The following is a 15,753-nucleotide window of genomic DNA, read 5'->3' on the forward strand; positions in this document are numbered from 1 at the left end:
ATTTTGTGTCTTTATTGTGTCTTTTTGGATCATTTTATGTCTATTGGTCATTTTGTGTCTTTATTTGGTAATGTTGTGTAATTGTGGGTTTTTTTTGTCATTTTTTGGTAATTTTGTGGCTTTTTTGGTCATTTTACATCTTTTTTGGTAATTTTGTGTCTTGTGTCTTTTTGGATTATTTTACGTGTACGGTCATTTTGTGTCTTTATTTGCGAATTTTGTGTAATTCTTGTGCATTTTTTGGACATTTTACATAATTTTTTGTAATTGTGTCTTTTCCTGGTCATTTAATGCCTTTTTTGATAATTTTATGTCATTTTTTTGGTAATTTTGTGTCTTTATTGTGCCTTTGTGGACCTTTTTTATGTCTTTATTGGTAATTTTGTCTTCATTTTGTAATAATGTGTAATTCTTGTCCGTTTTTTTGACATTTTACATCATTTTTTGTAATTGTGTGTCTTTTTCTGGTCATTTAATGTCTTATTTGATCATTTTTTGGAATATAAATGAGTCTGTTGCTGAATATGAGCGTGCATGCTAAGCAAACACCCTCCAGCATCATAGGATTCAAACCTGTAGCTGTAGCTGACAACATTTCACATCTTTATTGGTCCTTTTGTGTCTTTTTCTGGTCATTAAATGTCTTTTTTTGGATCAGGATCAGAGAGTTCAAACCTGGAGCTGTAGCAGATAACTGTTTCACCATCCAGCAGATCTATAACCACTATCATTTGTCTATCACAGTCTGATTTATCTTCTTCCTCTGCTGCAGAGCTCCACTGTTGTCCACTATTAAAAACTCATCAGGGAGCTCTGCGTGACATGTTGCTTCCTCACCATGAACACACACACACACACACACACACACACACACACACACACACACACACACACACACACACACACACACACACACTGTAGTTTATTCAGACACACACACACCATCCTGCTGCCACACCAAATGTTGATTAATCTCCTGCTGAAAATTCTCCCCAACAAATGCACCGTTTCCTCCCGTTTGGTGGATAAAAGTCAGTGATTTTGCTCCGTGTGCGTACTTGGTGTCGGTGATCCGTGACCAGGGATGCACCTCATTTAATAACCATGAAGAAGGTGTCGTGGCAATTTTGACAACTGCACTAAGTTAATGGGTGAGCTGGCCAAACACAAAGCACTCGATACTCTGTTCAGCAAGTTTTATTAGCACATTCGTATTCCATACACCGCACAATCCCGAATGGCTCTTTTACAGTACAACAAAGCCCCATACACCGCACGACTTATGACTGTTACACTTTTCAGCATTGGCTCTTCAGCAAGACTCAATGCAGCCCTATCTTTCTGCCCTATACATCACATCAGGACAGAGCCCCCTGATCTACATGTTCCCCTCAATCATGTGCTGTGTTCCAATACCCATACTTCCCGTACTCACTGTACTTAGCTTGAGTACGCAGGGTGTTCCGATTCCGATCGCGGTGAAAAGAAGTGTACCTAAAGGACCCGGATGTTGTACTCATAACGGTCAAAACGCTGAGTGTGGAACGATGTACACTATACGCACTCAACGGCCGCCATCTTGTCTACGTAGCGGAAGAGGCGGAGCCAGGCAGAGCCGCTCGGCTCGAAAAAAATGTTTGTAATGGCGGCCGACGACGCCGGCACATTTTCCACATTTGCTGCGTTAATGGAGCCATATTGCCGGATTGTAGAAGTAAAGATTAAACAACACAAAGGATCATTTTTTCGCCGTTTAAAGCCGGAAGTTTTTCGCGGGTGATGAGCTGCGGCGGCCGTCGCGAGCGTCATTTCCGGTAAGTGCATCACGGAGTATTAGATTTGGAACAACACTCACCTGCTGAAATCTGTGTACCTTGTGAGTGCGGATAGTGTACTGCATTTGAGTGTACTCATGGAAGTATGGGTATTGGAACACAGCAATGGTGTTGTCAGAGTTAAGGCCCTAGTGAGTTCCCACAATGCATTGTGTCTTGAATATCAAGTAGGTCGCCACCTACTCCTTGTACCACCATGACAGGAAGTACCAAAATTTCTTCACAAAGGATATACAGACAATATTCTGTGTGCACGATCTCACCACTTGATTTAATTTCAATAATTAAAACCAGGAACATACATTTGTGGGAAAATGATCAGACCACCCTTGTTTTTCTTCAATTTCTGTTTCATTTTAATGTCTGGTACAACTAAAGGTACATTTGTTTGGACAAATATAATGATAACAACAAAAATAGAGTTTAATTTAGGAGACATTGACATTATGAGACACAATTGACAGGATCAAGTCTCTTTTCGTCCCTTCAAAATAAAAGCGTCCGTTACGATTAATGGATTGAGAACTATCTGAAATGAAACATACTAAATTCTTAATCTGAAAAATTTATTAATTTATTGTTTTGATTAAAATAAAATAGCATTTCTTGGAGCAACATGAAAAGCAACAAAATAAATCGTTAAAATTTTAAATGAAAACACAATATTTTGGACAAATATAATGATAACAAAAAAAAGAGTTTAATATAAGAGCTGATATCTAGACATTTTCCATGGTGTTCTTGATAATGATTGTGGTTATTATTATTAAAACCATGTTAAATGTCTAGATATCAGCTCTTAAATTAAACTCTTATCAGATATTTTGTTGCTATCATTATATCTGTCCAAACAAATGAACCTTTAATTGTAATATCCAAAAAAACCTGAAAAATTTGCAATTTTAATTCATATTTACATAACACTCAAACATGTTTGATAACTTAGGAAGCTTTACATCTTTTTTGGTCATTTTGTGTCTTTATTGTCTTTTTTTAACATCTTTATTGGTAATTGTGTGTCTTTATTTGGTAATTTTGTGTCTTTTTTGGTCATTTTACATTTTTTTGGTACTTTTGTGTCTTTATTGTGTCTTTTTGGATCTTTATTCGTCTTTATTGGTCATTTTGTGTCATTTTCGGGTAAATTTGTGTCTTTTTTGGTCATTTTGCATATTTTTTTAGTAATTTTGTGTCTTTTTGGATCATTTTACGTCATTACTGGTCATTTTGTGTCTTTATTTGGACATTCTTGTGCATTTTTTTGGACATTTACCTTCACTTTTTGAAGATTATTAAACATTTAATTGTGGACCCACTTAATTTCCCATTTTAAACACCAACTTTGGCTCCCGTGGACTCACTGCATTGAAAATCAACCTCACTGTAACGTGACCAACTCTTTTAAACCTTTCAACTTTATATTTGTGTCTTCAGTTTGAGTCTGAGAACCACATACAAGAAGTGATAAACTACTGAGAGATAAACTAACACAGAGAAAATCTTGAATAAAACACATGATAGAGGTTTGAAGTGACAGTTGTCCTTTTGTTCTGGAAGTTTAGTTTGTTCTCCGAGTTTGTTGCTTTTCTGTTTTCACTGACAAAACCCAGACAGCGTATTATTCTTGCTTCATTTATATTGTTTTTTTTGTGCCAGACATTGACATTGAACCACTTTTAATCATAGTTTTAATGATTTTGAAGACTGAAATATCCAAGAAACATTTGTCATCTTCTGTCAACATCTAAAACATTTTCAACTCCATGGTACATTTATTTTAAACGGCAATAGAAATTGCCTGCGTGCCTGTTTTTTTTGTGTGTATTGTGCTTCATTATAAGCTTAATAATGAGCTTCAGACAATATTAAGTGTTTCTTCTGGAGTGTGAGCCATCTGGAGGCTCAGGGGGAGCAGGAAGTGTGTTAATGTGTGGAGGAGTTAAGATTTGTCTCATTGATTCGATTCGATTAGTGCAGTGTCCTTTCAAAACGTTCAAGACGGACTGATCGCTTTATCTCAGGAGTCTCAAACTCAAATTACCTGGGGGCCGCTGGAGCCACAAAGACACAAAATGACAGAAAAAAAAGTGAATTACTTAAAATAGACACAAAATGACCAAAAAAAGACACAAAATAACCAAAAAACACTCAAAATTACTTAAAATAGACACAAAATGACCAAAAAAGACACAAAATAACCAAAAAACACTCAAAATTACCAAAAAGACGCAAAATTATTTTTAAAATAAACAAAATTACCCAAAAAGACACGAAATCCTTTAAAAAAGACACCTAAAATTATTTTAAAAAGACACAAAAGTACTAAAAAAGACACACAATTACAAAAAAGACAGAATTACCAAAAAAGACACTGAATTATTAAAAAATACACAAAATTATTTTAAAAAGACACAAAATTACCGAAAAAGACACAAAATTACAAAAAAAGACATCAAATTACATCCATCCCCTCCTCCGTCACCTGAGGTGAGTTTTATACACAAACTGACGAGTTTTATACACAAACTGACAAGTTTTATACACAAACTGATGACTTTTACACACAAACTGACAAGTTTTATACACAAAATGACGAGTTTTATGCACAAACTGACAAGATTTACACACAAACTGACGAGTTTTACACACAAACTGACGAGTTTTACACACAAACTGGCAAGTTTTATACACAAACTGGCAAATTTTATACACAAACGGACGAGTTTTAGACACTATCTGACGCGTTTTAGACACAAACTGACAAGTTTTATGCACAAACTGATGAGTTTCACACACAAACTGACGAGTTTTATACACAAACTGACGAGTTTTACACACAAACCGACAAGTTTTATACACAAACTGACGACTTTTATACACAAACTGACAAGTTCTATACACAAAATGACGAGTTTTATGCACAAACTGACAAGATTTACACACAAACTGACGAGTTTTACACACAAACTGACGAGTTTTATACACAAACTGACAAATTTTATATACAAACTGACAAGTTACACACTAGTTTCCGACAGACAGACACGGACAAACACACACACCAACACCTGGTTTATTACCTCTCAGGACTTCCTCCTCTTTTCCACTTTGAAAACAGCTATAATTGTAATCTAATAATGTAGACTCACGGGCCAGAGTTAAGCACACTCAAAATGTAATTAATTGTTATAACATTTTTGACATTTTTGTGAGTGTTAGAATGAGAATGAGTGAGTTGACAGATTTTTGGGTCCTTGATAAGTTTATTTGAGCTGTGAATGCCAGTAGAGAGAGAGTTTCTCCATCAGTGAGATGTTGTTGTGTTTCTCCTCCTCCTCCTCCTCCTCCTCCTTGGCTGCAGGCTGCAGAGAGGCTGATGGAGTACCTGATCACGCTGGGGAGCAGCAGCATGTCAAAGTCCTTTCTCATTCGTCACATCCTCTCTGAAATCAGCGCCCTGGCTGATCAGCTCTGGCAGGCCTTCCAGGTAAACACCCCACTGCTCCTGCTCTCCCATCCTTCTCCTCCTCCTCCTCCTCCTCCTCTTCTCCTTTGGCTCGGTGACAGCATTGATCCCTCCACCTCCTCCTGGTTCTATACTGCCTGTTTGTTCCCTCACACTGCTGTCTACCAGCCAAAGCCGTATTTACATCATTCATCTTGAAATCAGGACTTTCTGTCTTGTGTTTGTTTCTGTTTATTTCTACCTTTCTCTCTTTCTCATACACTGTTTTATTGAATGTGCTTGAAAGATCCACTTTATACTATTCCACCGGGCTTCTTATTATTATTCTTTCGTGTTTTTTTTCCGGTCGACTACTCCTCCCAGAGTTTTGGTCTCACATACACTATAAAGGTATCAAATCGACCGTCTCGGCCATGACAAGTGTGCTTTGACTTTTCTAAGGGTTTCGACAAACGGTTTTCAAACTATTCGGCAAAAATATGGCAAAAAATACCCCCAATGTTACCCTATGGAGAGGCTACAGTGGATGACATCAGCGACCAATAAAGATGTGAAATGATCCAAAAAGACACAATAAAGACACAAAATTACCAAAAAAGATGGAAAATGATCAAAAAAGACAATTAATGACCAGAAAAAGACACACACTTACAAATAATGATGTAAATGGTCCAAAAAAATGCACAAAATTACACAAAATTACCAAATAAAGACACAAAATGACCAAAAAAGACATACAAACATCCAAAAAGACACAAAATTACCTAAAAAAAGATGTAAATGAAAAAAAAAACATCCCGAAAACTCCCCCCAATGTTACCCTATGGAGAGGCTACAGTGGGTGACATCATCGCTAGAGTGCAGAGGGGGAGAAAAATATGTCAAAAAATAAATTTGGAAACTGCACTCGAGGCAGCAGATACCACTCTACAGAAATAATTTATAGATATAAACGTATTAAAATGTGTCTTCTCCCTCACATTGGTGTGGTAAAGCTGTCAGAGTTCTAGTTTAGCCGTAGGACCACAGATGATCCACCAACACCACCCACAGCCTCATAGACCGCCATGGGGAAAAGGAGGGGACATTTCTGGAGGAAAGCAGAGCTACCAGTTTCTTCTGATCGCACAAAAAAACTATTTCTTCATTTTCTTCACAAAACACTTATGTAGACATTAAGGAAGAACTGAGGATGTTCAAAGTGAAGTCGGATCAATGATAGGAGCTACGGTTTGGACAAAAATGCTGACAAAATTTATACACGAACTGACAAGTTTTATACACAAAATGACGAGTTTTATGCACAAACTGACAAGATTAACACACAAACTGAGGAGTTTCACACACAAACTGACGAGTTTTACACAAACTGACGAGTTTCACAGACAAACTGACGAGTTTCACACACAAACTGACGAGTTTTACACAAACTGACGAGTTTTAGACACAAACTGACGAGTTTTAGACACAAACTGACGAGTTTTACACACAAACTGACGAGTTTTAGACACAAACTGACGAGTTTTAGACACTAACTGACAAATTTTATACACAAACTGACGAGTTTCACACACACAAACTGACGAGTTTCACACACAAACTGACGAGTTTCACACAAACTGACGAGTTACACACTAGTTTCAGACAGACAGACATGGACAAACACACACACCAACACCTGGTTTATTATCTCACATGACTTCCTCCTCTTTTCCACTTTGAAAACAGCTCAGATTGTAATCTAATAATGTAGACTGACAGTCACGGGCCAGAGTCAAGCACACTCTAAATGTCTCTACAAATAGTTTCATAGTTCATCTTGAAATCATGACTCTTTCTTGTGTGTGTTTCTGTTTTTATTTCTCCCTTTCTCTCCCTCGTACACTGTTTTATTTCACCTTTTTCTGCTGTGAGACAGCCGGCCTTTGTGCGAGGCTTTTGGTTTTAAACAGTTTGCCCTATTGACTGGCTGCCTCGGCCACTCCCGCACCGCCGTGATCGATACCGCGTCCCACCGCTTGTATTCAAACGTCTCTCAGTAGCTGTGAGTCACAGGCCAAGCCGAGTCACCGGCCGGCTTCCTGTGAAAGGCAGAGCTGAGTGTCAAACCACCGGGGGTCCTTGGAAATGGAAATGTGTAAAATAGGAAAAGGATACAGATGATTTTCCCCCCGTCACCTCTCCTGCTGAGCTTCCCTCCCACTCAGCAGGCTCGGTCATGCTCTCTTGCGCCTGTTTTTCTTCCTCCTCCTCCTCCTCCTCCTCCTCCTCCTCCTCCTCCTCCTCCTCTGAGCCTCCGATGCCAAAAAGGAGAATTTTATCAACACTGCATTTTTGTGGGCCAAGTAAAAGAGAGAAGAAAAAAAAAAAACAGCTGAACCCACTGTTCACTGACTGAGATATTGACAATGCAAAACAGCCTCGTGCTGCATCGGAGCCATTGTGTCCAACAAACCAACAGTAATGATGATTTGTAAGCAAGAAAGCGTCAGCGTCTGCAATAGAGCTCAGAAACCTTTAACCCTTATGGCCTCCTTAAATTTACTATCCGCACACTAGAACTGCTATAAAATCACCATAATGTTTGGTCGTTTTCAACAAGTCTGAAGTTTTTTAAGAGATTTATGAAAATAAAATCTGAAAAAGATATTGATGTATAGTGATTTAATAGCAGTTTTACACTGAAAAAAAATGGCAGCTGTGGTTGCCAGAACTTTACCGTAATAAATACGGTGCAACTTTTTGTAATATTACGGTAAAATTATATTAGCACTGTTGATTTCCCGTTTAAGATTCAAACTGACGAGTTTTACACACAAACTGACTAGTTTTACACACAAACTGACAACATTTATACACAAACTGACAAGTTTTAGACTCAAACTGACGAGTTTTAGAAACTAACTGACGAGTTTTATACACAAACTGACGAGTTTTATACACAAACTGACGAGTTTTGTACACAAACTGACTAGTTTTATACACAAACTGACGAGTTTTATACACAAACTGACGAGTTTTATACACAAACTGACGAGTTTTATACACAAACTGAAGAGTTTTATACACAAACTGACGAGTTTTATAAACAAACTGAAGAGTTTTAGACACAAACTGACGAGTTTTAGACACAAACTGACGAGTTTTATACACAAACTGACGAGTTTTAGACACAAACTGACGAGTTTTAGACACAAACTGACTAGTTTTATACACAAACTGACGAGTTTTATACACAAACTGACAAGTTTTATACACAAACTGACTAGTTTTATACACAAATTGACGAGTTTTATACACAAACTGACGAGTTTTATACACAAACTGACGAGTTTATACACAAACTGACGAGTTTTATACACAAACTGACGAGTTTTATACACAAACTGACGAGTTTTATAAACAAACTGAAGAGTTTTAGACACAAACTGACGAGTTTTAGACACAAACTGACGAGTTTTAGACACAAACTTACGAGTTTTAGACACAAACTGACTAGTTTTATACACAAACTGACGAGTTTTATACACAAACTGACTAGTTTTATACACAAACTGACGAGTTTTAGACACTAACTGACGAGTTTTAGACACAAACTGACTAGTTTTATACACAAACTGACGAGTTTTATACACAAACTGACGAGTTTTAGACACTGACGAGTTTTAGACACAAACTGATGAGTTTTATACACTAACTGACAAGTTTTATACACAAACTGACGAGTTTTATACACAAACTGACGAGTTTTATACACAAACTGACGAGTTTTACACACAAACTGACGAGTTTTATACACAAACTGACGAGTTTTATACACAAACTGACGAGTTTTATACACAAACTGACTAGTTTTATACACAAACTGACAAGATTTATAGGTCACCAGAGGGAGTATCTGGCACTACATAAAAAATACTAATGCAATCAGATCGATTTTGTTGCTAATCTTTGACATATCCAAGACTCTTATCACCACCAAAACCCCAGCTCCCTACTATTTACTATATGGGGAAAAAAATAAATAATTCATTAATTGTGGGGGTTTTTTGGAAGAAATTATGGAAAAATTCAAATATATAAATAATAAACATATAAAGGGTTAAAATTCTGAAAATTATTTAATGTTTGGTAGTTTTGTACAGGTCTGAAGTTGTTTAAGAGATTTATGAAAAAAAAATATTGATGTATGGTGATTTTTTTTTACCACGAGGGTCACCAGAGGGTCAAAAATGCCCCAATGGAGTGTAAAAGACATGTAACCATGCAACACAAGGTTAATGACAATGGATGTCAAAAATGTTACTAAAAAGAAAAAATCCTGCAAAAATTCATGCCTCAAGCTGTAACACAGCCAAAACAAATGAAAAAAAGAAGAGAACAATGGCCTAAAATTGCCAGAGCATAAAGGTCAAATGAACCAAAATATTACTAAATTAGCTGTTAATAGAGTCCATTAATGTGGCGGTTTCTTATTAGTTTGGATCACATAACAGGAGCTCAAAAAATAAAATAGAACATGGAGTATTTTATTTAAGATTCAGAAAAGTAAATAAAGTGGAATAGTGTGGTGAGTGGAGTGCAGATCTCCACCAGGCATTAAGATTCTTCTGCACAGCTCTGATCGATCCCAACTCCACTAAAAAAACAACATTTTAAGAGTAGTTTTCTTGTGTTCTAGCACAGTAGTTCTCAACCTTTTTGAGTCACGACCCCCAATTTACACAATCTCACAAGCACAGTTCAGATCATACAAACTCAGTTGATACGATGAATTTTGGACAAATAATGAAGCAGACAACAACTAAAACATCTCTCTGTCTGTACATTTATATATTTACTTTTAATCTAAGTGCTTTGCTATCAGTTTAAAGGTCCATTCTGACCTCCTGAGTGTGTAACAGTCAGCTTCAAGCCAGAGACTCCTTGGAAAGTAACAACTTGATACTTTGGGATTTGTCCGAAAACACACAAAATTACCCAAAAAATAATCTAATTGACCACAAAATGATTACAAAAAGACACAAATGCCCCAAATTTACATGCAATTAAGCAAAAGGGACTCAAATTGACCACAAAATGACAAAAAAATGACCAAAAAAAGGCACAAATTGACCAAAAAAAGGCACAAAATGGCCCAAAAAAGAAACAAAATGACCAGAAAATGACACAAAATGACTAAAAAAAGACACAAAATTACCAAAAAAAGGAAACAAAATGACCAAAAAAGACACAAAATGACCAGAAAACACACAAATTGACCAAAAAAGACACAAAATTTCCCCAAAAATGACACAAAATGACCAGATTTTGTTTTTTGACACATGTGCGTCATGACTTAGTTGTTTCAGCATCTTTTTCATCTTTTTCTTGCAGTGAAATCCTGAACTCTGATCAGAAAACAAGCATTTTTAAAGTTGTTTGCTCGTGATTTTGACGTGACGAAGCATGAACTCGAGCTTTTTTGCACATCAGCACCATGTTTTACTTATTTCAGCTCTTACTTTTGATCCATATATTGCAATGAATTCACAGCTAAATCTGAACTGGCATCCAGACGTAGCTCTTGGAAAGAAAATACTGTGGGGAAACACACAAATGCACAAACATACATTTTTTATTTATAGAAATATCCTGCTGGGGACTCAAGTATCATCTTGTTCTCTGGCAACTTTAGTAAACAAGTTTCTTTCCAAAAAATAAGCAACATTTGTAACACTTCTGTATTACACTGTAAGAACACTGAACACCTGAACAATATCAAATGCTTTTGTTGTTGTATATATTTTTCTATAACATTTGTATTGCATTGTAAAAAAAACAATGGCCAAATTGCTTTATGGAAAGGTTTATTTTATTTACCGTATTTTCCGGACTATAAGTCGCAGTTTTTTTCATAGTTTGGCCGGGGGTGCGACTTATACTCTGGAGCGACTTATGTGTGAAATTATTAACACATTATTACCGTTATGTCATTTCACATGTTATTTTCACACTAAACCGCAAGAGGGCGCTCTAGGCCGAGTATGAGGATGAGTCTGACGTAAGCGACGTAGAAGAAGAAGCGCCGCATCTTCTACCTCCGGAGTTAGCGGAGTTGTTTAAAAGTGACACCGAGGACGAAGATTTCATTGGATTTTAGTTATTTGGAGTGACACGGATGTTTTGGTAAACTTCTTAGCATGTTATTTATGCTATAGTTATCTGAATAACTCTTAATATGTTATGTTAACATACCAGGCACGTTCTCAGTTGTGTCATGTAACGTAAGCATACCGTACAATTATTCAGCCTGTTGTTGCCTCTATTCTATTTTTATTTTAAATTGCCTTTCAAGATGACATGTCTGTTCTTGGTGTTGGATTTTATCAAATAAATTTCCCCCAAAAATGCGACTTATACTCCAGTGCGACTTATATATGTTTTTTCCTTCTTTATTATGCATTTTATGGCTGGTGCGACTTGTACTCCGGAGCGACTTATAGTCCGGAAAATACGGTAGATTATGCTTTATGTTCTGATTCTGGCAGGTTATTAACCAAATAACCAGAAAACTTTCTATATGATGATTTATATCGTTATTCAGATATGAAATTACCAATATCAGGATAGAAGATTTTGGCTATATTGCCCTGCCCTAACTGACGATTAACTAAACATTTAAAAAAATCTATAACCACAGCTAACACCATTTATAAAGCATAAATGATAAAATGATTTAAAATGATGAATAATTAAATTACACCTCCTAACAGTATATTAAGTAGTTAAAATGAGCTCTACCTTGCTGCTTGCGTTATTGCATCAATAATAATAATCCAATATATCGACACCCTCATAAAATAATAATAATAATAATAATAATAATTCATTTTTTTCAGGATTTTCAGAAAACACAAATAATGCTAACATTAACATTAACTGATGTTAGTTTTGGCAAAAAACTAAAACAACATGTACCTATCTCACTTAAGAAAATGGAAGACTGTCTGTTAGTCCAACCAAACGCTGAACAAAACATTTTTAATGAACAAAGTGTTCAAATAAACTGTCATTAAGTGAAAATACAGTGAAAGTTATGGGACCAACCCGTACGGAAACACAGACAACGACAAACAAGTTCACGTCTCTATACCATAGACATAATAAATATAATTGTTACAACATGGTCTCACAGAAATCCGTGAAATAGCCACGGATTTCGCTTAACTCAAAATCCGTGGAATAGCCACGGAATCGCTCAAATTTCCGTGAAACTGACACGGATTTCGCTACAATGCAAGTTAATGACAGTCATATCCCGTGGGTATTCCAACATACAAAGTGATTATGTACATTCACTGAGTGAATATTTAGAAAATAAAACATATATTTCTCGCTAGAAATGTGATCAAAATCCATTTCTATGCAGAAACTAAGTCAAAATATTGATTTTTCACTAAAAATGAGAGAACTGTCCGCCATGTTTTTTGTTCTGACCGCCGGGACCTTGAAAGTCACGTGACTTGGAACAAACCAATAGGAACAAATATCCACGGAATAGCCACGGGATATGACTGTCATTAACTTGCATTGGAAATTTGAGTGATTCCGTGGCTATTCCACGGATTTTGAGTTAAGCGAAATCCGTGGCTATTTCACGGATTTCTGTGAGACCAGGTTCAATTGTTAGTATGTCTGTGTTAGATATGCATTGCTTTTCCTCTCTTCCGTTCTCTCCTGATGACGGCTCGCCTTGTCAGTGACCTGTCAATCAAAGGTAGCCCCGCCCCAAATCATACGATTCTTTATCTTCTATTTTCTTCTCAATGGGGCCATTATTTACACTATTAACATCAGATTGTCTTGAAGAAGATTTTTTACTAGTGATTGAGACCATAGTGTTGTCCTGAAAAAATATTTCTGAGGTAATAAATCAAGTGAGAAGTTTTCTCATTTTGCATCGAAATGAATGGACCAAAATGCTTCTGCCCCCTGCTGGAATTATTAGTAGAATGCAGCTTAAGGCACTTCCTGTTTGCCTCCCTGCTCAGACCAGGAGGTTGCCGCCTGGTCTCACTTCATGTCTGACTGAGGGTTTCTTGCTTTAACCCATGGAAATGTCTCCACTCACATTAACTCCCTCGGGGCTACAGAAGAGACAGAGATTTTCTCCCTTTGCCTCCTCGGTGTGTTTGAGGTCTTATTGGCTTGTAGTTTTTTTTAGCTCTCTGCGGTTCTCTCTGAGGGCGAGAGCTCCCGGGGGACAGAGAGAGGCAGCTTTGTGGTTCCCATTATGTAAAAAAACTTTAGAGACTACATCTATATTTCCATTAACATTTCCCACAGCGAGCTCAGGCTGATATCCAGTCTGAATGACAATGAGCAACTGGGCAACCTTCAGTTTTCTGCATCACCACCATCACAAGCAAAGTTTCCATAGTCACAGAGGTCAGGAGTAAACTCTGTGGATGATAGATATGAGAACTTGTAGATGTCTGCATGCATGGAGTCACTCCTAGTGACATTAAACTGTATGTTGGGCTCTCCAGAGACCCTGTGGGGGCTCCTGTCCCCTCTGGGCTCCACCTCCCTCTGTATGAACCTGAAGCTTTCACAAACTCTCCAGGCTGCATCGAACCCTGAACACATCTCTGTCGCAGCTCTTTGTCAGCAGCAGGAGTCTGCAGCTGACTGAAAGCTGTTTCTCAGCGTGGAGCGTTTCCTTTGTGTGGAAACTGTCATGGCAGTGACATATAATAAACAACAGAGTGGAGGGCTTTTCTGGCTGCCTTTTTAGTTCAGTCTAGTCTTTTGATTGGTGTTATTTTGGGTCATTTTGTGTCTTTTTTTTTAGTCATTTTGTGTCTTTTTGATTCCTTTTTTGTCATTTTGTGTCTTTTTGTTTCTTTTTTGGGTCATTTTGTGTCTTTTTTTAGTAATTGTGTGTCTTTTTTGGTCATTTTGTGTCTTTTTTGGTCATTTTGTGTCTTTTTTTAGTAATTTTGTGTCTTTTAGTCATTTTGGCCTTTTTGTTTCTTTTTTTGTAATTTTGTGTCTTTTTTAGTCCTTTAGTCCAACATAAAATGCTATTTTGAATCTTTTTTTTGCTTTCAAAACACTATCATGCTCAATAAAGAATTTGAAATGTTGCAAATGTGAACATATTAAAGTGATATATAAAAAACAGACTCTTTAGCTGCCTTTTTAGTTCAGTTTACAGTCTTTTGATTTGTGTTATTTTGTGTCAGGATCACTTGTTTGGTTTGGTTTGTTTTGCCTGCTGAAAGCTTTAAAAATAATAGTAGATACATGATTTTTTACCATGATTTAAAAAGCTTAACTTGTGATTAAATCCATCAGGTGATTGATTGCAAACTGTTCAGTCAGATAAAAACTGTGCATGTTGTGTTCTTGTATCTGGCAGCTGGGCACCAGCTGTTTGTTGCCAAAACTGAAAATATGGTTGCCAGTTATGTTCATTTTATATTTTGAGTAATTAAGACACTCGGAGTTGGCTTAATAATGAGAATGTGATGTCAAAGAATAAAAGCTTATTGCTGTTGTATCTGGTACTTTCCAGAATTTGTGCCATTAGTTAACGAATGCGCCAAACCTTAATTATTGGTATAAAAAGTAGCAGAAGTGCAGCTGTTGTCATGTTCTTCACAGAGTTGGCACTATTTTAGTATCACCAATGCAACAAATGTATTGCTTTTCATGTTTGGAATGGCAACTAAACACATGTTGTATGATGTATACATGTTTCAGTACAAGGAGCCTGTTAGCAAGTTTCTATACCCGTTCGTTGTTATCTGCAACATGTGGTCAATTCTGCAGTCCGACACTAATAACGCTTATAATTCCATTATGTCTCGCTGAAGTCTTTGTGACACCAGAAGAGCTGCATGATCTGCTGTCAGGAGCCAGAATTTAGTTTCTTTGTACAACAATGTTGTACAATGTTGTCTCCCCCCCCCCCCCCCCAATCCACCCTTTAATCAATATGTTTGAACAGCACGGACAAACAGGCCTGCAGCTGCCCTGCAGCACAGCATCACATGCTGCAGGATAACAAGACATCATGACTTCATTCTCGACAACAAAAGCTCTTTCTTCCCTCTGAGGTGATTGTGTGATGTATAGTGAGCGGCGTGCGTCATCAGGTATCATTGTGCTCAGCCTTCCTATGTATTCTGGTTAAAAAGCATTGATTGCAGCTGTAAACACAGAGACATTAGTCACACTCTCTCAGTGAGAACTGAAAAAGACCAGGAATCCTTGAGTCGTTTGATAAGCAGCTTTGGTTTGAATCTTTTGTATTAAAGGGTTACTCACTGTGTCTCTTCAAAGACTCGTTCTACTACTGACTTCTTATGTTCCTGATTGATAATAACACACTGTCTGAATGAGCTTTACTGACGGTTTCTCAGGCAGCAGGTGTTTCAGTGCAGCGTGCCTAAATTGAATGGC

At 37.0% G+C, this 15,753-nt stretch overlaps 1 protein-coding gene across 3 annotated transcripts in view; it reads left to right on the plus strand.

Annotated features, from left to right (window-relative positions):
- The window catches only part of mei4 (meiosis-specific, MEI4 homolog (S. cerevisiae)), a 99,632-nt gene that overhangs the window by 47,177 nt on the left and 36,702 nt on the right, over nucleotides 1-15,753 (plus strand). For 2 of the 3 annotated variants that reach the window (XM_059357010.1, XM_059357012.1), the window contains one exon: nucleotides 5,197-5,322. The exons of the other annotated variant lie outside the window; for it this stretch is intronic. In XM_059357010.1, the coding sequence (XP_059212993.1) occupies nucleotides 5,197-5,322 (126 nt within the window). The remainder of the gene's footprint in view (nucleotides 1-5,196; nucleotides 5,323-15,753) is intronic. 3 annotated transcript variants of the gene reach the window in all.

The sequence above is a fragment of the Centropristis striata genome, chromosome 18 (assembly GCF_030273125.1).
Source record: "Centropristis striata isolate RG_2023a ecotype Rhode Island chromosome 18, C.striata_1.0, whole genome shotgun sequence".
In the NCBI taxonomy this organism is placed as follows: domain Eukaryota; kingdom Metazoa; phylum Chordata; class Actinopteri; order Perciformes; family Serranidae; genus Centropristis; species Centropristis striata.